This window comes from Microcaecilia unicolor, chromosome 8 (assembly GCF_901765095.1).
Source record: "Microcaecilia unicolor chromosome 8, aMicUni1.1, whole genome shotgun sequence".
In the NCBI taxonomy this organism is placed as follows: Eukaryota; Metazoa; Chordata; class Amphibia; order Gymnophiona; family Siphonopidae; genus Microcaecilia; species Microcaecilia unicolor.
In genome coordinates, this window is record NC_044038.1 from 87,121,442 (window position 1) to 87,144,553 (window position 23,112).

The 23,112-nt window shown below is 47.4% G+C and overlaps 1 protein-coding gene across 6 annotated transcripts in view; it reads right to left on the reverse strand.

The window, feature by feature from the left end:
- The window catches only part of CD22 (CD22 molecule), a 244,243-nt gene that overhangs the window by 181,156 nt on the left and 39,975 nt on the right, over positions 1–23,112 (reverse strand). For all 6 annotated transcript variants that reach the window (XM_030213545.1, XM_030213548.1, XM_030213547.1 and 3 more), the window contains one exon: positions 17,951–18,340. In XM_030213545.1, coding sequence (XP_030069405.1) covers positions 17,951–18,340 — 390 coding nt within the window. The remainder of the gene's footprint in view (positions 1–17,950; positions 18,341–23,112) is intronic.

Genomic DNA, 23,112 nt, shown 5'->3' on the forward strand with positions numbered 1-23,112 from the left:
ATGGTGGGGGGCACTGGGCTGTGTGAGCCTAAAGAAGTAGTACAGCAGCAGCAGCAGCAGCAGGTAGAAGTGACAGGAGACCACTGACAAACTTGAAGGGAGAGAGGAGAAGGGACATATGGAGGTATATTTTCAAAGCACTTAGACTTACAGTGTTACATACTAACCTATGGAACTTTGTAAGTCTAAGTCAGGGGCGGACTGACCATATGAGCAACCAGCTGTGGGGGGCCCAGTGCTTCCCTCCGAAATGCCCTAGGTGTGACGTCCTTCTCTCGTCACCGGGACACCCGTGTCTCCTCCTTACCCTCTTGTGCTCCTGTCCCTATACCCCCCCCCCCTTCACAGGCGGGGCACCAGCAGCTAAATCAGCCATCTGCCGCTGACGCTGGAACTTAGAAGGAAGTTACGGTGTCAGCGGCAGATGGTCAATTTAGCTGCAGGGGGAGAGTGAGACTGCAGGACCAGGGGGAGAGGCAGCAGGACCGGGGTTAGGCAGCAGTAATGGTGGGGGGAGGCAGCAGGACCACTCTCAGTCCACACCTGTTCTAAGTGCTTTGAAAATGAACCCCGTGGAGGGGCATAATCGAAAGGGACACCCAAGTTTTCCTGAGGACGTCCTCGCAGGACGTCCTGGCGAAGGGGCGGGGAAACCCGTATTATCGAAATAAGATGGGCATCCATCTTTCGTTTTGATAATACGGTCGGAGACGCCCAAATCGTGAAATTTAGGTCGACCTTAGAGATGGTTATTCCTAGAGATGGTCGTCCCCGATTTTCGGCAATAATGGAAACCGAGGACACCCATCTCAGAAATGACCAAACCCAAGCCATTTAGTAATGGGAGGAGCCAGCATTCGTAGTGCACTGGTCCCCCTGACATGCCAAGACACCAACTGGGCATTTGGTAAGTGATAATTTTCTCATACGTGGCCTTGGCTTGATTCTTATCACTCTAGATTATAGGTGGCTGGTATATAATAATTCTGTGGTGATATTAAAAGCCTAAAAACAAGACATAATACTGTAAAGGGATCCTCCACTTCTGTTTTGGGGTTGTAACCAAAAACCCAGTTCAGGGCATAGGGTTCTGGTGCAGCACCATACCTTAATCCGGACTCCGATCAAACAAAAGGTTTTAATGCAGACCCAGTTCCACAAAACATAATCAAACCCCAAAAACCCCCATTCAGTTCAAAAGTTCAATTAAAGTTCTGCTCACAAATTTAAGTAAAGTTCAGTTCCAAAAGCTCAAGTAAAAAAAAAAACCACGAACACATCACCTTTCCTCCTGTAGCACTTCAGCAGCCCTGCAACAAGAAGGTCTGGCAGTTCACCTCCCACTCCACAGTAACAAACTCCTGTGGCCGCCCACAACTGCCTTTAAGTGCTGGAAAGGTTGGCTTTTGTTTCTTCCCAGTCCATGCTGGCTTGCTCCTCTAAGCAAGGAAATTCTAGAGGCAGGTCCTTTCCCTCCTACACATACTCCAAAGCTTCAGTTAGCTCTCCACCAACTTTCCCCTCTCCCACACTTCTGAGAGATCTGCTCTCTCTTCCTCACAGTTGGGAGAAATTATATATTGATTTTGCACCCACGGAAATTGGGCTTCTTGACTGCTTCTCCCCCTGCTGGTAGCTGGAGTAACTGGCCCCCATTTCCTGGAGTTACTTTCATTCCTACTAATGCTAGAGGTCCCTTGCATGTTTTTAGGACCAGGGCCACCGAGATACTGGGCCAGGCCTGGGGCAAGGCTGCCCCCGGAGCCCCGCCCCCGCCACCCCCCCCAAGGTCACCACTGCAACTCCCCCCCCCCCCCCACCCAAGGCTGCCACCCCCCTCCGTCAGCCACCTGGCCGGGCCCACTGCATTGAAATCACAGCGCCTTTCACCTCCGTGTGAAAGCACTGCAGGCAGCAGCAGATCTCCTCCCTTTGGGCCTCCTTCCCTCCCTGTGTCCCGCCCTTGTCTGACGTAACTTCCGCGAGGGCGGGACACAGAGAGGGAAGGAGGCCCGAAGGGAGGCGATCTGCTGCTGCCTGCAGCGCTTTCATAAGGAGGTGAGAGGCACTGTGATTTCAATGCAGGGGGCCCGGCCCGGTGGCAGACGGTCGGCGCCGGGCCCGGGGAATTTTGTCCCCCCTGCCCCCCCCTCTCGGCGGCCCTGTTTGGGTCCACCCCTCTCTTTCATTCTCCCAAGGGATTCTGGGTATGGTAGTTCTGGGGTTGGCTGCTTCTGTCTATGGTCATGTTTACCTGCCTTATCACAACATAAATCAACCTGAAACTATATACAAACTGAATGAAAGTTCAGCCTGGAACACAACGGGCCTAGGAGGGTGGAGTTGAATTCTAGACCTCAAACAGATTCTGCAGTACTGTCCAAACCCAATGTCGCGTTGGGTATCCTGCTCAAGGCAGTAATGAGAAGTGAATGTGTGGACTGAAGACCACGTTGCAGCCTTTCAGATTTCTTCAATGGAGGCTGACCGCAAGTGGGCTACTGATGCAGCCATGGCTCTGACATTGTGAGCTTTGACATAACCCTCCATGGTTAGCCCAGCCTGGGCATAAGTGAAAGAAATGCAATCTACAAGCCAATTAGAGATAGTGCGTTTCCTGATGGCAACCCCCATCCTATTGGGATCAAAAGAAACAAAACGTTGGGTGAACTTTCTATAGGGCTTAGCCTGCTCCAAGTAAAAGGCCAATGCCCAGTGTGCAAGGCGCTGTCACCAGGTTAGGCATGAGGTCGGGGAAAAAATGTTGGGATGACAATTGACTGGTTCAGATGGAAGTCCGACAACACCTTAGGCAGGAACTTAGGGTGCGTGCAGAGGACTACATTGTATAAGGTGCATCTGCCACTAAGGCCTGAAGCTCACTGACCCTTTGAGCTGAAGTAACAGCCACCAAAAATATGACCTTCCAGGTCAAGTACTTCAGATGGCAGGAATCCAGCAGCTCGAAAGGAGCTTTCATCAGCTGGGTGAGAATGACTTTGAGGTCCCATGACACAAGTGAAGATTTGACTGCAAGGTTAGACAAAAGCAAACCTCTCATGAAGCGAAGAACTAGAGGCTGTTCAGAGATTGGCTTACCCTCTACACGTTGATACGCACTAATCGCACTGAGATGAACCCTTATGGAGTTGGTCTTAAGGCCAGACTCGGAAAGGTGTAGAAGATATTTAAACAGGGTCTATGTAGGGCAGGAAATAGGATCTAGGGCCCTGCCCTCACACTAGATGGCAAACCTCCTCCACTTCAAAGAATAATACCTCTTAGTGGAGTTGTCTTGCTTGAGTTTCAGCAAAGTCTTCCCCACGAGAGGTATGGGAGGATACGCATACAGAAGACATGTCCACCAATGAAGAAGGAAGGCATCCGACGCTAGTCTGTTGTGGGCCTAGAACATAACTGAGGAACTTTGTGATTGATGTGAACGGCAAACAGATCCACCGAGGGGGTGCCCTATGCTCGGAAGATCTCTCGAGTAACACCCATCTTGAGAGACCACTCATGTGGTTGCACGACTCTGCTAAGTCTGTTGACTAGGCAGTTGTTATTGCCCACCAGATATGAGGTGCAAAAGAACATACCATGCCAGACAGCCCAACACCACATCTGAATGGCCTCCTGACAAAGAGGGCATGATCGGGTGCCCCCCTGCTTGTTGGTGTAATATATTGCAACCTGGTTGTCTGTTTGAATGAGTACAATTTGGTGAGGCAGACAATCTCTGAAGGCATTTAGAGCATTCCAAACAGCTCCAGGAGATTGATCTGAAGATCTGCTTCCTGGGCACACCAAGCACCTTGAGTGTGAAACCCATCTACCTGAGCTCCATACCCTAGGTCAGAACTTTTTGCGGTTGAGGAATTTGGAATGGAAGTTCCAGAGTGAAAATGGATTGAATGGTCCACCACAACAGGGAGCGAGCAAGCTCTGGGGACACTCGGATGACATCCTCCAGAACCCTTCCCCCCCCCCCATGGCTTGACACCACTGAGAAGCTAGGGTCCATTGGGCAGATCTCATGTGAAGATGTGCCATGGGTGTCACATAAACTGTGGACGCCAGGTGTCCCAATAATCTCAACATCTGCAGAACCATAACCTACTCAGAGGTTTGAACCAAGAAGTTAGTGTGACTAGTTAGAAGTATTGAGGACGTCTTTTCCTATGAAGAATGTGCCTTTTTGTGGTCAAACAGTTATGCTATTTCCAGATGTCTATAAGCTCACACAATTGCACAAAAAAGGTTTTGACAAATGGTGCTACTTTTTTCTTAAATTTCCATGCAAATGTTTAGTGGACTATGAGAATGACTTTTTCAACCCCATGCGCATAGAATCATTCTTAGTAAATAAACCAATTAAAGGTAACTTAGAAAAGGTAGGGTCTAATTCTTAATATGGTGGGATTTGATTAAGGTAATATCAGATCTAAATGTAATTAGTGCTTGCTATCAGCTGATTATGATTTTTCTTATTGTTTGAAAGCTACTCTACTTTGCAGGGTGTTCTCCTTGATGTGGGCTATAAGATATATTAATTTTTGTATTAATATGAGATGTTATTTCTTCTTATTCTTTATCATGTTTTGTTAATATGATAACATTTCAATTAAAAAAAAAAGTGTACAAGATATACATTTACCAAGTTCTAAATGTGAAAAAAAGCTTCACAAATGGAAGGATATAGGCAGAGTAGAGGCAGTATTAGGACTGAATTCCCTAGGCTTGAAAACTTCAGTTCACTTAGTATGTGCACAGGTAGATTTTGTGAGGAGGCAGGGAACTACAAGGTCCAGAATGCACTGCAGCAGCAAGGGAATCAGAGTCAGGGGGAGGACTCTAGGCAGGAGAGTGAGAAGCCAGCAGTTGATTGGGAAATTGAACCAGGTGTGAGAGGGTTGCAGGCAGCTTTATTAAGAGAGTGGTGGAAAGCTGTAGGAGGGAGTAGATGGAAACACTGGGGAAGCTCTCTCTGGAAAAGGTGACAGCAGGAGAAGGAAAGTAGATGCTTGTGTTTGACTGTTCGAGTTTGAGGAACTGTCTTGTTTGAGAAGGGTTTAAGTAGCAGGCTCTGAGTAAAGTGCCTTTTTGTTATGTTTGACTTGAAGAAATGTTGATGTTAAGGAAGAAATAACCCATGAGGAGTATGTTAAATGGCCATTAATAAAACCCTTAATTATAAGAAGCCTGGTGTTGATGAGCATTTTGTGAAGGGAGAAGAGGAGGCAGAAAGCGCCCCAGTGTTTGAGACAGAATCCTGTGAGTTACCGAGAAGGCTAGAGCCCAGCAGTGACTGTGTGTGTGGAGGAAGCTAAGCAGGGTCAGCCCTGGCCGGAGTCTGGAAGGGTGACCGGCTCACAAAGTGGTGGCAGTGGTGGGATCCATCGAAGTCCCGCTGGTAGATGTGAGTACCTCACCAGTGTCCGGTAAGCAGGCACGGAGTTGGGGGAGGATTGTGAGAAAGGTGGAGAAGTCACGGGCTCTAGATAGGATATCTACTCTGAGGAGCAGCACTTAGGTCCTGTGTGTTGTGTTTTTGCAGGTGGAGGCATACGACCGGAGGCAAGGAGCTGATGGCGTTTATGGCACACCAGTTCCAGAAACAACAAGAGATGGCCCATAAGTTTCTGGAGGAATCCCTGGTGGCGTCACGAGCCCAGCATCAACCTCTGCTAGACCTGTTACAGGACAGGATGCTGGCCGGAGGAGCATGAGGGTATGGAGAGCCTCGCCAGGTGAATTGGCTGCCCTGGGGAAAATTGGCTCCAGGGGATGACATCGAGGACTATCTGGGAACCTTTGAGTGGGTGGCCGTGGCAGCAGAGTGACCTCAGGAGCAGTGGGTCATTCGATTGGCTCCAGCATTGGCTGGAGAGGCCTTGGCGGCATTTTGGGGGTTGACTCCAGCTGAGGTAACTGACCATGGCTGCCTTAAAAGAGCCATCTTGGAGAGGTATGGCGTCAGTGAGCAGGCGTACCGTTGCCGCATCCGGAGTTGGAGGTGGACGAAGGGCCACACCCCGAGAGCTCTGTTGCAGAAACTAATGGACCTTGCCACAAAGTGGTTAGACCCGGATAAGAGGTCAGTAAGGCAGATCTTACAAGAGCTGGTATTAGAGCAATTTCTAGAGGCTCTGCCTGCAACAGTAAGAACAGGCTTGGTTAAGAGAGGTTGTGAAACGTTAGAAGCAGCTATTAAATGTATGGAATGTTACCTTGAGTCACAATGTTTAGGAAGACAAGGGGGGGGGTGCCTTCTAGTCCAAGAACATGTTTGAGGAGGCTTCTCAGGAAAAGGGGACCAGGGGAACAGAGGCCAGGCAGAGTGTGAATGAGGAGAGAAGGTGTTATAGATGTGGGAAAAAGGGACACTTAAAGAAGGATTGTTTTGTAAGGTTGGGATTCACCTCCTACTCCCAGGGGCCAGGTGTGAAGCCATGGCAGTGAACAGTGGAGGAACTGGATGTCAGGGTTAATGCACCGTTAGATTCAGGAGCGGACCAGACTATGCTTTCTCGGTTCCTGTGGGAGAGAATAAAGAAAAGAGGGAGATGGAGAGATGATAATAGGGGCCAGAAGGTTAGTATTCAGTATATTCACGGGGCTTCCACCACATATCCCCTACAGAAGGTTCAGATAAAAGGGCCCTTAGGTACACACTGGGTGTGGCTGGCTGTATTACCTAGACTGCCACACGAGTTAATTCTGGGCAGAGATTGGCCTGCATTTCCCTGCGGTGTAAGAGGGAAAGCGGGGCTGGTAGATGTTCAGGAAGAGGGGCTGCTAAGAGAACCCCGGGAGAACATCAGGCAAAGAAGGGGGTACATCCAGCAGATGTTGGGGCTCGGATTGCTAGCCTGTTGAAGAAAGGAATAAAAATTAAACGGACTAGCAATTGTTTGGCCAGGGGGGTATGTGAGGAGGCAGGGAACTACAAGGTCCAGAATGCACTGCAGCAGCAAGGGAATCAGAGTCAGGGGGAGGACTCTAGGCAGGAGAGTGAGAAGCCAGCAGTTGATTGGGAAATTGAACCATGTGTGAGAGGGTTGCAGGCAGCTTTATTAAGAGAGTGGTGGAAAGCTGTAGGAGGTAGATGGAAACACTGGGGAACTCTCTCTGGAAAAGGTAACAGCTGGAGAAGGAAAGTAGATGCTTGTGTTTGACTGTTTGAGTTTGAGGAACTGTCTTGAGAAGGGTTTAAGTAGCAGGCTCTGAGTAAAGTGCCTTTTTGTTATGTTTGACTTGAAGAAATGTTTATGTTAAAGAAGAAGAAATGTTGATGTTAAGGAAGAAATAAGCCATGAGGAGTATGTTAAATGGTCATTAATAAAACCCTTAATTATAAGAAGCCTGGTGCTGATGAGCGTTTTGTGAAGGGAGAAGAGGAGGCAGAAAGTTCCCCAGTGTGTGTGTGTGTGTCTCACAATTTGTACTAGTAAATTCTCAATTTCAGTCCAGATTTTCAAAGGAAAGATTTATAGTTCTTGCATTTGCTGTCAGGTCTTTTCCTCAGCCTGCAGCAGACCCTTCACACTTTCCTCCATTCCTCAGTCCTGCTCCTTTTCAACAACCTCCTCATCTCCCACTCCCCCAAAACACTCACTAGTTTCACTGATTTTCTCCAAAGACTTTCTGCAGAGCTAAGCTAAGCTTCCCCCACACAATGTTGCCAGATGGCAAATGTTTTTCCAGCCCAAAAGCAGCCCAAAAGTCACCCAATATTAATATAAATATTAATAAGATCAATATGAATATTAATAAGGTCCATATTTATTATTATTATTATTATTATTTGTTGCATTTGTATCCCACATTTTCCCACCTTTTTGCAGGCTCAATGTGGCTTACATGGTACCGTAATTGGCGTTAACCGATTTTGGTATGAACAAATACAAGTTGCAATTAATATCAAGGTGATATTATGGTAGAGTGAGATACATGTATGGTAAAGACAATTGGGGAGAACTTAGGGAAAGGAAGAGTTAGGATAAGTCCGTTACGATCTTTGGTTAAGTTGTCGCAGATGTCAAGGTTTTTTATGTTGGGTCGGTGGGGTATGCCCTTCTGAACAGTTCTGGTTTTAGTGCTTTCCAGAAATTCATGTGGTCGAGTGTGGTTTTTACTGCTTTTGGTAGTGTGCTTCACAATTGTGCGCTCAGGTAGGAAAAGTTGGAAGCATAGGTGGATTTGTATTTGAGTCCTTGGCTGCTTGGGTAATGGAGGTTTAGGTATGATCGTGCTGATTTTATGGTGTTTCTGGGTGGTAGATTGATGAGGTCTGTCATGTATCCCGGTGCCTCGCCGTAGATGATTTTGTGAATTGTTGTGCAGATTTTGAATGTGATACGTTCCTTAATTGGAAGCCAGTGCAGTTTTTCTCGGAGTGGTTTGGCGCTGTCAAAACGTGTTTTTCCATATATAAGCCGTGCTGCTGTGTTTTGGGCAGTTTGAAGTTTCTTTACGTTTTGTTCTTTGCATCCCGCATAGATCCCGTTACAATAGTCTACGTGGCTTAGTACCATTGATTGTACAAGGTTGCAAAATATTTTCCTCGGGAAGAATGGTTTCACACGTTTTAGTTTCCACATTGAGAGAAACATTTTCTTTATGGTGAGTTTAGCTTGGGACTGTCGTTGGAGGTTTCGGTCCATTGTTACTCCGAGAATTTTCAGGCTGTCTGAAATAGGGAGGGTGTATCCTGGGGTGTTAATGTTTGTGGGTTTGTATGCGTTGTTTTGGGATGAGATGAAGAGACAGCGTGTTTTTTCTGTGTTGAGTTTTAGTTGGAATGTATTTGCCCATGAGTTCATGACGTTTAAACTGAGCTTGATTTTATTGGTGATTTCTGCTAAATCATATTTGTAGGGGATGTATAGTGTGACATCATCAGCGTAAATGAATGGATTAAGGCCAAGTGTAGATAAGGCTTTGGCTAGTGGGACCATCATGCGGTTGAAAAGGATCGGTGATAGTGGGGATCCTTGTGGTACTTCGCAGTCTGGTTTCCAGGGTGCTTGATTTCACTTAGTATGTTCTGGTGGTTAGAAAGCCCTTAATCCAGTTGAAAGTGTTTCCACCAATTCCGAAATGGTCTAGGAGTCTTTGGTTAACCATGTCGAACGCGCTGCTAATGGGGTCAATATGAATATTAATGAGAATCTCTCTATATAAAACGCACCTCCAACGTTCTAATGAAGCCTCTGAACGTTCTAAAATTGTACTTGTGTAGACTGCAGTGTGCCCATGAGTGTATGCCCCGCCCTCGCATCAAAACGTGATGACGTCGAGGGCAGAGCACTGACACTCATCGAATCCCATAGCACACCAGTTCCTATACGGAGGACACGCCCCTGATGCCCTCGACAGAACATCACGCCCCCCCCAAGTCGTAGCAGAGATGGAAGTTAGTGCAGCTGAAGGAAAACTTGAACCACGTGAGTAAAACATAATGGCACAGCAAACACACCCCTCCACCCCCTTCTGTCGTTCCAGGACCACCATTCCCCCACTATGTCATTTCAGGAACCCCCTCCCACTCCACCCCTCTCTGGCCCTCCCCTTCGTAAGAGCCGTCTGTGCCAAGCTGGAGCACGCAGCCGCTGCAAAGGGTGGGGGCATTAGAGCACTGTAACTCTGTTGTGTGTGCAGCAGCACACAGTTTGCTGGTGTCGCAAAGTGGGAAAGTACCATTATATTGCCATGTGTTCCGCATGAAAAGATTGGTCCCTTGCTGCGCTTAGACCTTGCTCAGGTGAGAAAGATTTCGAGCTTGATCCTCCCTGCTTTCTCCCGCTGCCTCTGCATCACCGGAGCGACAAATCGTGGTTGTGTGTGTTCAGTGACGGTGAGCGCTGACGCTACCTTCTCCAGAAACATTGAAAGGGAACAGTGAGTGCTTGCCCTGCTCTGCGAGGAAGATAAATCCGTCTGTCACCTTAGCGCACCACGACAAAATCAAGAACGGGGAAAAGGAGAAGAGAAAGGGACATGGAGAGGGGGATGGAAAGAAGTGGCGGGGGGGGGGGGGAGGTCCTGGAACTCAGATGGGAAGAAGTGGGAGGGGTTGCTGGAACTCAAAAAGGGGTGGAAGGGGAGAGCACGGGGGGAAGGGGAGAGCAGGGGGGTAGGGGAAGGGGGTTCTGCAAACTCTCGGTCTAATACACTCTCGGTCTCACAAACAGTCTGTGTATCGCACACATACTCTCACACTCACTCTGTCTCACACACACTCTCACACACACACACACTGTATCTGTGTGAAACACTCTCTCTCTCTCTCTCTCTCACACACTGTATCTGTGTGAAACACACACTCTCTCTCTCACACTCACTGTGTCTCACATATGCACTTGCACACACTCATTCTGACACACACACACTCTCTCACAGACACACTCGCACCCAGTCTCACTCTCTCTCTGACACACACACACACTCACACAGTCACTCTCTCTCTCACAGAGTCACTCTCACACACACTCTCTCAAACATACACACTACGAGAAAAACCTTGCTAGCACCCGTTTCATTTGAGTCAGAAACAGGCCTTTTTTTACTAGTCCTATATAATAAAACGCACCTCCAACTTCTGAAGCCGAGAAAGTAAAGCCTTGAAGCATTCGTGCGCTCTATAATTGACAACACGTAGTTCCAGGTACATCACCCGCTGCACTGAACAACCGCACGACAGCAGCACGAGGCCCTGCCCCTGCCACCCTCGCCGCAATGCCACGCCCCCCCAGGAGAACGTTGGAGGTACGTTTTATTACCGCACGACAGCAGCACAAGGCCCCACTCCTGCCGTCTTCGCCACAACGCCACGCCCCCCTCCCCAGGAGAACGTTGGAAGCTCAGAAGAATGTCACAGGAATCGGCCCGGTCGAAGATCCAGGTGAGCTGGGTTGAGGGCGGACATGACACGGTTGTGACATATTCTTTGTGAAACTCCACTATACATGACTGTGCTAAGGTTCGAAATCTATTTCCTGCTTTGGCATTTTTGTCTCATAGTAACATAGTAGATGACGGCAGAAAAAGACCTGCATGGTCCATCCAGTCTGCCCAAGACAAACTCATATGTGTATACCTTACCTTGAATTTGTACCTGTCCTTTTCAGGGCACAGACCGTATAAGTCTGCCCAGCAGTATTTCCCGCCTCCCAACCACCAGTCCTGCCTCCCATCATCGGCTCTGGTACAGACCGTATAAGTCTGCCCTCCCCTATCCTAGCCTCCCAACCACCAATCCCTCTTCCCCTCACCTGCTCCGTCGCCCAATTTCAGCTAAACTTCTGAGGATCCATTCCTTATGCACAGGATTCCTTTATGCATATCCCACGTATGTTTGAACTCCATTACTGTTTTCATCTCCACCACCTCCCGCGGGAGGGCATTCCAAGCGTCCACCACCCTCTCCGTGAAAAAATACTTCCTGACATCTTTCCTGAGTCTGCCCCCCTTCAATCTCATTTCATGTCCTCTCGTTCTACCGCCTTCCCATCCCCGGAAAAGATTCGTTTGCGGATTAATACCTTTCAAATATTTGAACGTCTGTATCATATCACCCCTGTTCCTCCTTTCCTACAGGGTATACATGTTCAGGTCAGCAAGTCTCTCTTCATACGTCTTGGAACGCAAATCCCATACCATCCTCGTAGCTTTTCTTTGCACCGCTTCCATTTTTTAAACATCCTTCGCAAGATACGGCCTCCAAAACTGAACACAATACTCCAGGTGAGGCCTCACCAACGTCTTATACAGGGGCATTAAAGCCTCCTTTCTTCTGCTGGTCACTCCTCTCTCTATACAGCCTAGCAATCTTCTAGCTACGGCCACAGCCTTGTCGCACTGTTTCGTCGCCTTCAGGTCCTCAGATACTATCACCCCAAGATCCCTCTCCCCATCCGTGCCTATCAGACTCTCCCCGCCTAACACATATGTCTCCCTTGGATTTCTACTCCCTAAGTGCATCACTTTGCATTTCTTCGCATTGAATTTTAATTGCCATACGTTAGACCATTCTTCTAGCTTCTTCAGATCTTTTTTCATGTTTTCCACTCCCTCCAGGGTGTCCACTCTGTTGGAAATCTTGGTGTCATCCGCAAAAGGCAAACTTTACCTTGTAACCCTTCGGCAATGTCACTCACAAATATATTGAACAGAATCGGCCCCAGCACCGATCCCCGAGGCACTCCACTACTCAACTTTCCCTCCTCCGAGCGAACTCCATTCACCACCACCCTCTGGCGTCTGCCCATCAACCAGTTTCTAATCCAGTTTACCACTTCGGGTCCTATCTTCAGCCCGTCTAGTTTATTTAAGAGCCTCCTGTGGGGAACCGTGTCAAAAGCCTTGCTGAAATCTAAGTAGATTACGTCCATAGCACGTCCTTGATTTAATTCTCCTGTCACCCAGTCAAAGAATTCAATGAGATTCGTTTGGCACGATTTCCCTTTGGTGAAGCCATGTTGTCTCGGATCTTGCAACTTATTGGCTTCCAGGAAATTCACTATCCTTTCCTTCAGCATGGCTTCCATTACTTTTCCAATAACCGAAGTGAGGCTTACCGGCCTGTAGTTTCCAGCTTCTTCCCTATCCCCACTTTTGTGAAGAGGGACCACCTCCGCTGTTCTCCAATCCCTCGGAACCTCTCCCGTCTCCAAGGATTTATTAAACAAGTCTTTAAGAGGACCCGCCAGAACCTCTCTGAGCTCCCTCAGTATTCTGGGGTGGATCCCATCCGGTCCCATGGCTTTGTCCACCTTTAGCATTCCAAGTTGTTGATACACACTCTCTTCCGTGAGCGGTGCTCTATCCACCTGGTTCTCAGGTGTACTTTTGCCAGGCCCTCTCGGTCCTTCTCCAGGATTTTCTTCAGTGAAAACAGAACAAAAGTATCTATTTAGCAAATTGGCTTTTTCTTCATCATTTTCTACATAGCGTTTCGTTGTATCTTTTAGTCTCACAATTCCCTTTATAGTCTTTCTCCTTTCACTAATATACCTGAAGAAGTTTTTGTCTCCCCTCCTTACATTTCTAGCCAATTGTTTTTCCGCTTGCGCCTTCGCACACCTTGAAATACGCTTCTCATTAAAGAAACAGCACCTTATAAAACAGTTGGTAATGCTATTCTATGTAAGATTGTATATTATTTTCAAAAAACAATCCATATCTGGACATCTTTTTCTGAAAAAAGGCATCCTTTGCACATTGTAAAATGTGTCTATAAATGAGGATTGTACTACAGATCCACACAATTTTCGAACCACCTTCCAGGATTGCATACCACGATGATGGTAATCTTCTAGGATTGCATAACTTAGTAGCAGTAATCTTGGGGAATATTTGACCCAATCATTTTTACCATGTAATCAACCATGTTCACCAATCAAAAGAGGTCACTGGAAAGGTGGAAACTGTATTTACTGTAACTTTACCTTGGAGAGTGATCAGATTAAAATGAGAATCGCTGGGTGGCTGGAGGGGGGGGCAGGGGACATAGGAGAATCGCTGAATGGCTGTAGGGGGGCAGGGGACACAGGAGAATCGCTGGGTGGCTGGAGGGGGGGCAGGGGACACAGGAGACTCGCTGGTGGCTGGAGGGGGAGAAGGGGACAGAGGAGACTCGCTGGGTGGCTGGAGGGGGGCAAGGGAAAAAGTAGAATCGCTGGGTGGCTGGAGGGCGAGCAGGGGAGAGAGGAGAATCGCTGGATGGCTGGAGGAGGGACAGAGGAGACACACTCGCACCCAGCAGTCTCACTCTCTCTCAGTCACACACACACACTCGCACATTCACTCTCTCTCACACACAGTCAATCTCACATATACTCTCTCAAACATACACACTCCAAGGAAAACCTTGCTAGTGCCCGTTTCATTTGTGTCAGAAACAGGCCTGTTTTACTAGTCATTATCATAATAATCTAGCTCCGCCCCCTCATGCCTAGGTGTGATGTAAGGTAGAAACAGGATTCCGGTTAGCCTGATGTCAGTAGTCGTGGTAGCTTTTCCGGAACCCAGCACCCAGGAATGGGGAGAGGACCACAAAAACTAACCTCGTCACCTACCCTCGAAGGATAGGTGAGGAAATATAAACTAAATTCAGGATTTCTCGCTATTTCTTTGGAGGCAGTAAGGCAAATTAGATTGTCTGAAACAACATAACAAGTTTATTTAAAACATTCTTATCTCTTGTATAATAAGCAACAAATGAATTCCTCTTTACATCAGACCCCCCCCCCCCCCCAAAATGTTAACTTTGTATCTTTCCAAACAGATTTTCCATTAATAACTTTATTTTACTTGTTTTCTCTCTGCAGAGACCTCCTTCGTCATTAAAGAGCACTTATTAGATAAGTATCCCCTCACCTATACATTCATAAATTTCTCAGAACAAACATGAAATATATTTTCTTTTGCTATAACCCTTAAGAATTGATTCTTTGGGTATTATTTCTTCTATTCACAGATATCTCCAACTGCTCATCCACTATCACCGAAGAATAAGGTAAATGTGATTTTCTTTCAACTTTCCCTTTTCCCTTTTTAGATTTTCCCTGCTTTCCCAAAGTCACTTAGCTGAGGCAGGTTTTCTCTCGTTGGTGTGTAGCATAGACTTTCTTGCATGGGGGCCCGTATTGTTTTCAGGAACTCCGACAGTCCGATCCAGTATACAGCTTCTTCCTAAACCTTTCGCTTAAATAACTAAAAGAAGGCAAAACCCTGCCTCTCCTGCATTTTGAATGTAAAATTTTAAAACTATTGGGAAGTATTACCATATACTGTGGCCAATTTAAACTAACAAAATAAAATTAACCAAAATTCCCTTTCACTCCAGGCCTTTGCTATTTTTTTTATTTATTTCCCTAAGCTGTGGAAGAATGACTGACAGCCTTTCATCATATGCACCACACTACTCCCCATACATTTACCTAGCTCACCAAAATTCTTTCACTGTTTCCTGCTATTTGATTTCTTTAAATATTCCCTTACAACAACTACCCTGTTCTCAACTGGCTTTCATTTAAACACTTCAACTTATTTCCCCCTGCAATTCATTCAGCAGTTACCCAAAATTCCCAAACTTAGAAGAAATTTAGACCTTTCCCCAATCACACTTTCACTCTCCCACTCTTCCCTTAATACCTTTACTGTCACCCAAACTCATTCCAATAACTTTTATTTTCCTCAAATTCACCTCTGCCTCTCTCACTCAGAGCAGCACCTCCACTCACTTCAGCTGTCAGACCCAGTCTGCCAACTGCCAGCTGCTGTTACCAAGCCAACAGAAGCTCAGGTCTCAGCAAATTCCAAGAACCTGCACTGCTGGACACAATGGAACTCTGGGACAACTTGGGTAATTTTATTTATTTTATTAATCCCTCGGGTTACAATAATCATAATCATAAACAGAATCAGCAGCAGCATAATTAGCACAGCACAATCAGCACCATAATCTGCAACATAATCATAATTATAATTAGCACAAACTCATAATCCATTCATCCACCCACAAAACAAAAGGAGCAAGTTCCCACCACAAACCATCTATCTCTTTTGATCTAGGCACTGGAAAAATAGATTTTACTTCTCCCAGCTTTCAACCTAAATCATGTTTAATGTGGGATATAAATGTTGTAAATAAGTAAATAAATAGATAGAAACTCTGAATGTTGAGCACCTGATTCTCATAACATGATGATGTCTGTTTTAGTGGCCTTTCCACGAGAAAAAAGTTCTTCACAATACAACACATGCTAGGGTGTTACTATAACCAGCCCCTCCAAATGACACACTTATTAAGATTTATAACAAACTAGTAAAAGAGGCCCGTTTCCAACAGAAAGGAAATGGGCACTAGCAAAGTTCCAGTGCTCCCTCCCTACCTCCCTCCATCCTCAGATCTCCAGGCACCCCTCCCCCTCCCCTCACCTCCCCCTCCCCCCTGTTCGAGTTCCAGGACCCCCCTCCCACCCCTCCTATTCGAGTTCCAAGACCCGTCCCTCCCCTTCCAGTTCCAGGACCGGCCCCCCCCCCTCTCGCGGTTCAGTTCCATGACCCCATCCTACCCCTCTCTTGTCCCATGCACCCCTCCCCCTCTTCTGTTGTCTCAGGACCCCCCCCTCTGTCATCTCAGGACCTGTTCCCCCCCCTCTCTGTCCCTCCCCTTCATAAGTGCCGGCTGTTTAAAAGTTTTTACCTCCTACTCTGCCGGCAACAGTGAAGCCCTGCACGCATGGATGCCGCTTCAGACAGACTTTGCTTTTGCTTCTGTTTCAGCTGTTCCTGTGGTCCCGGCCACATTTCCTGTTTGCAGAAGGGCGAATGTTTTTTGTTGTTGTTACATTTGTACCCCGTGCTTTCCCACTCATGGCAGGCTCAATGTGACTTACAAGGGGCAATGGAGGGTTAAGTGACTTGCCCAGAGTCACAAGGAGCTGCCCAGGGTTGCCAGGTGGAAAATTTTTTTCCAGCCCAAAGGAGCCCAAAATCCAGCCCAAAACCCGCCCAAACTCAAACCCCGCCCCTGACACCCCCGCCCCCGCGTCATCACCCCGCCCCCGCCGTCATCAACCCCGCCCCCGCCGTCGGCCCCGCCTCCCCCGTCATCGGCCCCGCCTCCCCGTCACTAACCCCGCCTCCCACGTCACTAACCCCGCCTCCCACGTCACTAACCCCGCCCAGAAACGTCATTAACCCCGCCCACCGCGGCCGAAAAAGCCGGCGAAAAAACCGCCCCGAAGCCAAAAAGGAGCCCAAAAAACCGCAACCCGCCGCGGGCAAAAATTTCCTGCGGCGGGTCGCGGAAAACCGCCCAATTGGGCGGTAAAACCGCCCACCTGGCAACACTGGAGCTGCCTGTGCCTGAAGTGGGAATTGAACTCAGTTCCTCAGTTCCCCAGGACCAAAGTCCACCACCCTAACCACTAGGCCACTCCTCCACTTACTTCTGGTGGCTGCTGTTTGGTTCCCTTCCCTCTGGTCCGCCCTGTGATGTCCTCCCCAGGGCGGACCAATGAGAACTGTTACGAACCCAGGCATCCAGACGGATGTGCAGAGGTCCAAATTATTATATAGGATTACTACTCTACCTATGAAAAGCTATACTTTCTCTGTGTACATCATTATGCTGCACAAGCTGGCATGTTTGAAAATATAAGTGAGATTAAAACAAATGCTACCAATAATAAAGCATGACAAAGTGCACCCACTGGTTGCAGCAGAGTCTGCACCGGCTCCCTTTTCCCCCCTCCTTCATCACGCACTGTACCACTTTCTTCTACCTCTTCTGGCTCTGTCATCCTGTCTGGCGGCCGCGGGTCTCCCTCTCCTGATGATCTGCTGTGACTCGAGAGCAGATCAGAAGGGGATCCGCCACCAGAGTCGTCTGTCCAAATGCAAATTTATGCCACTTTTTGGACATTTTTCTCTTTTGAAAATGAGCTCCCTAGTCTTCTATGGTCTCTATTGAAACCTTGTTATTGGGATGCCCTATCTCCCCTGTTTTGGTGATATCATTTAAAGATACCTTGATCTGAATCACTTGCTTTTGAGTGATTGTTGACCTTCCCCCAGTTTCTAGTTTAAAAGCTGCTCTATCTCCTTTTTAAATGTTGATGCCAGCAGTCTGGTTTCACCCTGGTTAATGTGGACCCATCTTTCTAGAAAAGACTCCCCCCTCCCCCAGTTTGTTGCCCAGTTCCTTACAAATCTAGAACCCTCCTCCCTGCTCCCTCCTCCTTCTTCTCTTACACTGTCCACTGCACCTCTGTCTGTCAGCTCCTTCCTGCATTACTCTATTTAATGAACCCTGACTCAAAACTCTATAAAGAACACAGCTCTCAATGAATTTCTTCTAGAATAGTCTTACCACTATGGGCTTAAAATATAGAGATTTCCCATTTTCTGGCCCAGGAGCTAGATAAAAAGGTTTTACCTGTAACATTGAGAATCAAGAATGACATCCACTTTTCACTTTCTATATTGGTCCTCAGCCGGACTCCATACTTTCCACTATCCTCCTTCCGTAAATCCTTTATTACCAAACTGCAGTTGTTGTTCTTGTCACCAAGGAATGATGCACGGTCGCTATAGTTTGTGTTTATACCAGATTCACTGTGATACACTATGGTCCCCTTCCATTCAGCATTTATCTGATTCTCTGGGTACACAGGATTGTGAATCCATGACAGGCTCACTAGTTTTCCATTGTTTTTCATTTGCGGCATTGTATATGAACAATCATAGAAAGCGCAGGAACCCGTCCAGGCTGAAATGTTTGCAAACTTAACTTTCCAGCGTTGTGATGATACCTGGCAAAGAAACCCTGTAGAAGAAAAATATTAAAATGATTTCACTACAATGCAGGAAATCTGCTGCTAAAAGAGAATGTGAATGTGATTATAGGCAGCAGCAGTGCAAACTCTCTCCCACTCCATACACTCACACCACCTCACCACAGAGCAGGTACAACAGCACAGGCAGTGGCAGTGCAAGTGTAGCCCCACACATTAGGAATAGGTGATCCATGGAGTTTTGGAGGATTCTTGTATATCTATGCACTTATATGAGGTAGTTGGGTTTATTTATTTTTTAACACTTGAATAAACTGTATATAGCTCCTTGTCACCTGGCTAGCAGAACTGAGGGGCTTATTAAGCACAGGTAGGATAAACTAGTTTGCAATGTTCTCTAAGACAGTCTTTTCAAGCCCCAGGCTTCTAATGTTGTCATCACACAATGTAAAGGAAAGATCATAACAGATGGGAGTTGTATAAAACCTTTACTGGGTAACTTGTTGACAGTGGAAAATCAGTGGAAGCAGTGTTCCTGAGCCTAGTACACTTCCAGTGCAAACACAGAATACAAAGCTCAGAAATCCAAAAATTCCAAATTCGAACTCACTGTCCAGAAAGACCAAAATAAACAGACTCTGAACATAACATAGGCTAAAGAGGTTTTTCCTCTTCTACCCTCTAGCTTCTGAGTATTGTCCTGAGGAATGGCACCCACCACACCCCTTGTGCTTCCTGTTTGCTACCTGCAAATCTCCAGCACAGACCAGCGGATAACAGAAACACTACTGCAACAGATGCAGCAGTGGATCTCCACAGAAATCTAGAAATACTACTCTTAAGAATAAGTCTTCTCTGAAGGACAGTCCTCCCTAACACTCCTAACCGAATTCTATCTGAAACCAGCACTAAGGGAATTATTTAGAGGTACATAGAAATATAGTGCTACTCCCTGTCACCAGTCATACCTTCTTGAGTCCTTCTATCTCTCAGCAATTCTCATCAGGTATACATGCCCTGAAGACCTGGGTGTTCTGTCCCCTGACAGCATGGCACTAGTTATAATGTGACCCTGAAATGTGTTAATGTCTTCACTGCTAGGATATGTGTGTGAGCAATGCATTGTGTGTAATGTAGTTCACAGACAACGCAACCCTACTTGCTTGTCTGTATAAGATCCGTTACTACTGGTTGTGATGCTGCTTAGATCACTCCTCTGTCTCAGCCAAGCTTGGCTTCTTTGTTTACGTGCCAGCACTTCCTGGCCATTCTTACTATCTCTGTCCCGAGAGGTCAGCCAGGAATGACCTTTTCCTCCAATCAGGGGCTGCCCCCTAGAGCCGCCCTTGCACTCGAGGGCAGGCTTTGTTCCTATTGGCCTTTCTACTCTTTCTTCTCTGAGTCTGTATGAGCTTCTAGCTCGGCGCCCCCCCCCCCCCCCCCCCCCCCCCCCCCGTCCATGAGGAGGACAGAATCCATTTTGCTCCAGGACAAAGCAATGATCCTGTTGTAGCTCTGGAAAAGCACTAGTCTTTTCACCCCAAAAATACCTTCCTAGAAGAGGGTACTGCACTCCCAAACACCTAACTCTGAGCTGCCTCTATCTGTGGAACTACTTTTCTTATGTCTGCAATGAGCTGATCCCACTTAAGCTTCTACCTTCTCTCCACTGATACAGCTCATGAAACTACAGGGTTCCTTTGTGCTTATGAACATCTAACTGTGAGTAATCATCTATGTTATTCAATAAAGGAACTTCAGAAAAGAACAAGAGATTTAGGTGTGTTGATGTGCTAGGGGTTTAAACGTCAAGATATTGAGACTTATAGCTAAATAACTCTTAAGAAACAGCTATACAAGTCTCGAGAGACTTGACAGTGAAAAGACTAATATAACAGCCAGAGTTCCAGCAGGATAAAAATGTGCAGCATCTAATCAAACAGGAAAGTTAAGCTTATGGAGAGGCTAAATATGTGAGCTAAGCTAGCCAGAAAAAGGAAACCTGCCTGTAGTACTATGGACACTAATCTGGATGCAGAGGAAACTAGCTGAAAAAAGAAAAAAAAGGCAACTTTGAATCTGTTAAAGGCATCTATTAGAAGCACTGATTCAAGGAAGAAAGCATAAGATAATAGAGGTTTAAAACCAGTGACTGTCTGCCTTCCCTGTACAACCACATTTGCAAGGAGCAATTAAGTGAGAAGTACCCTCCTATTGTTTGTCAAGCACCTTTCCCCATCTCAAGAGCAAGCTCCCCCTCCCCTCTGCTTCCAGCCAGAGCCAGTAATTCGAGCCCTAAAGTTTCTCAGGACAAGAAGGGTGGGAAGCAATTAGTTGCTAAGAGACAGATCAAAGCAATAACCTGACTTGAGCCACTCCTCTCCCCCCCTCACCCTCAGCAACTCTGCTCATTAACTTGTAACTGAAATTGGATACAGTCCTGGTGTGAACAGCTCAAGAAAAATATCTCCTTCTTTTGAGTCAGTGAACAGAGGGAGGCAAGTTTAAAGAAGCAAGCAGGCACAGCTTCACTCAGAGCAACCCCCACACATCTAGCCCCCTCCTACACAAGAAAAGAAGAAGAAAAAAAAACAACCTGATCTCTCATTTAACCAAAGAAAACAAACAAGCGCAGGATAATGGCAGACCTTAAGGCTTCACAGACTACACCAGATGCGGCAGCCCTTGTCCCACACACACCAAGGCGGCCAGAGAGACAGACAGATACAGCAGACCTCCTTCCTCCTCAGGCCCAACAGGAAGCCAAGAGCAAAAGAATACGCAAGCTGACCCCCAAATCTCTGGAAATTTACCAAGTGAAGCAGGAAAAGTACAGTATGAAGCTAAGCCAGCTTTGGGAAGAGGTGAAGGCAGGCATGCTAGGAGCTTTGAAGACGGCAGGAGGCAATGGCGCCCGTCCATCATCAATGGAGATCAGTTATGCACTCTACCAGAAAAAGACAGAAAAGTACTACCAGTTCTTAGTCGAAGCAAATACGGAGCAGAGCCTGAAGGAAAAGGAGCTCCAAGAATCTAGAGACCAGGAGCGTAGAGCGGAAGTAACAAGAGCCATAAAGGAAACAGCGAATGCAAGCGTAGATATACGAGATAATGTCTCCCTGTGCTCCCACTCTTCGAAGCACACATCCAAGAGCTCAAGATCCTCCAGGTCACGTGTATCAAACCGCACCAACCTGTCGGCAGCTAGCTCAGCGGCTCATCAGGCACGGGTTGCAGCAGCAATGGCCAAGTCTCGCCGTCACCACCTTGAACAAGAGATCACCCTGAAGCTAGAACTGGTTGACCTAGAGGCGGAAGATACCCACAGGAGGGCTGACCGAGAGGCGGAAGATACCCACAGGAGGGCTGACCTAGAGGCAGAAGAGACAAGCAGGAGGGCTGAGGTTGCAAGAAGAAGGGCCAAGCTGAATATTAGGCTGGAGGTGCTCCAGCAAGACAGAGAAATCATTAGGTTGGAAGCGAAAGCCAATGCCTTTGGAGAAGCGGTGGAATTGAGTGACGCGGCGGAGCGACTCAGCCACCTTTCCGCTGAAGACCCTGCTCAAAGAACTAAAGCTTATGTGATAGCACACACCCCAGCACCTAGCAGAGCAGCGATACATTAAGAGCCAGAGGAGCCCTCCGATCTTGAAGAACCAAACTTACCCTCAACACTGGGAATGCGAACCCAAGAAAGAAAGCCCGAGTTGCGACACATCACGGAAGCTGACTCTCAGCGCACCGACGCACATGTATACATACGCTCTGATGCACCACCACCGCCTCCAGGGGCATCATTTCAACACTCCGTAGGCAATCAAGAAACAGCAAAGCGGTCACATCCCACGTATATCCCTACAGAGGGCCAGACCAATCCACCAGCAGTGGCCACCACTGCTCAACCCGAAACCTCAACAGGAGACGAGCTAGTGAGATATCTGGCGTGCAAGGATCTGGGAGGCTCGGGACTTACCCAGTTCGAGGGCCGCCCCGAGCATTACCGGGCATGGAAGTCAGACTTCAAGGACGCCCTCGCGAACATGAGGCTCACTCCCAAGCAAGAGATGAACATGATGCTACACTGGCTGGGGAAGGAAACAGCTGTACGCGTAGAAGAATTGAAGCACTCCTATCTGAGTGACCCGTCTAAAGGGTTAGAAGAGATGTGGGAAAGACTTGAGGAGTACTACGGGAGCCCGGAAGCCATAGAGAATTTGTTGTTCAACAAGTTGGATAGATTCCCAACGATATCCGTTAGAGACCACTACAAGTTGCAAGAACTGGGAAACCTCCTTCACGAGCTGGAAGCAGTCAAGGCCGAGAACGGATTTCCAAACCTCAGCCAGCTAGACACGCCTCGGGGCACCAAGAGCATCTTAGGGAAGTTACCATACAACATAAGGGAGAAGTGGTCAGTAGTCGGCACACGATACAAGGCAGAGAACCAAGGGAAGTATCCTCCTTTCAGTATCTTCACAAGTTTCATAAGGGACATAGCCAAAAGGAGAAATGACCCCTGGTTCATGGTAGAACAATCTGAATCAGGACCGTCCTGGGAAGGGAATCCGTCCAGAACATACAGGAAACCCATTTCTGTGCATAAGACGGAAGTATCATCCTCAACGCCTGACACTCTTCCCAACATGGAGAATGCAGTGTTCGATACACAAGGCGCCCCATCCGCTCAGAGAGTGTCGGTGGTTCTTGAGGGTGCCTTTGAAAGAGCGCATGGAGCTGCTTACGAGGTACAGATTCTGCTACAGGTGCTGTTCTTCCTCAGACCATCTCGCCAGAGACTGCAGAG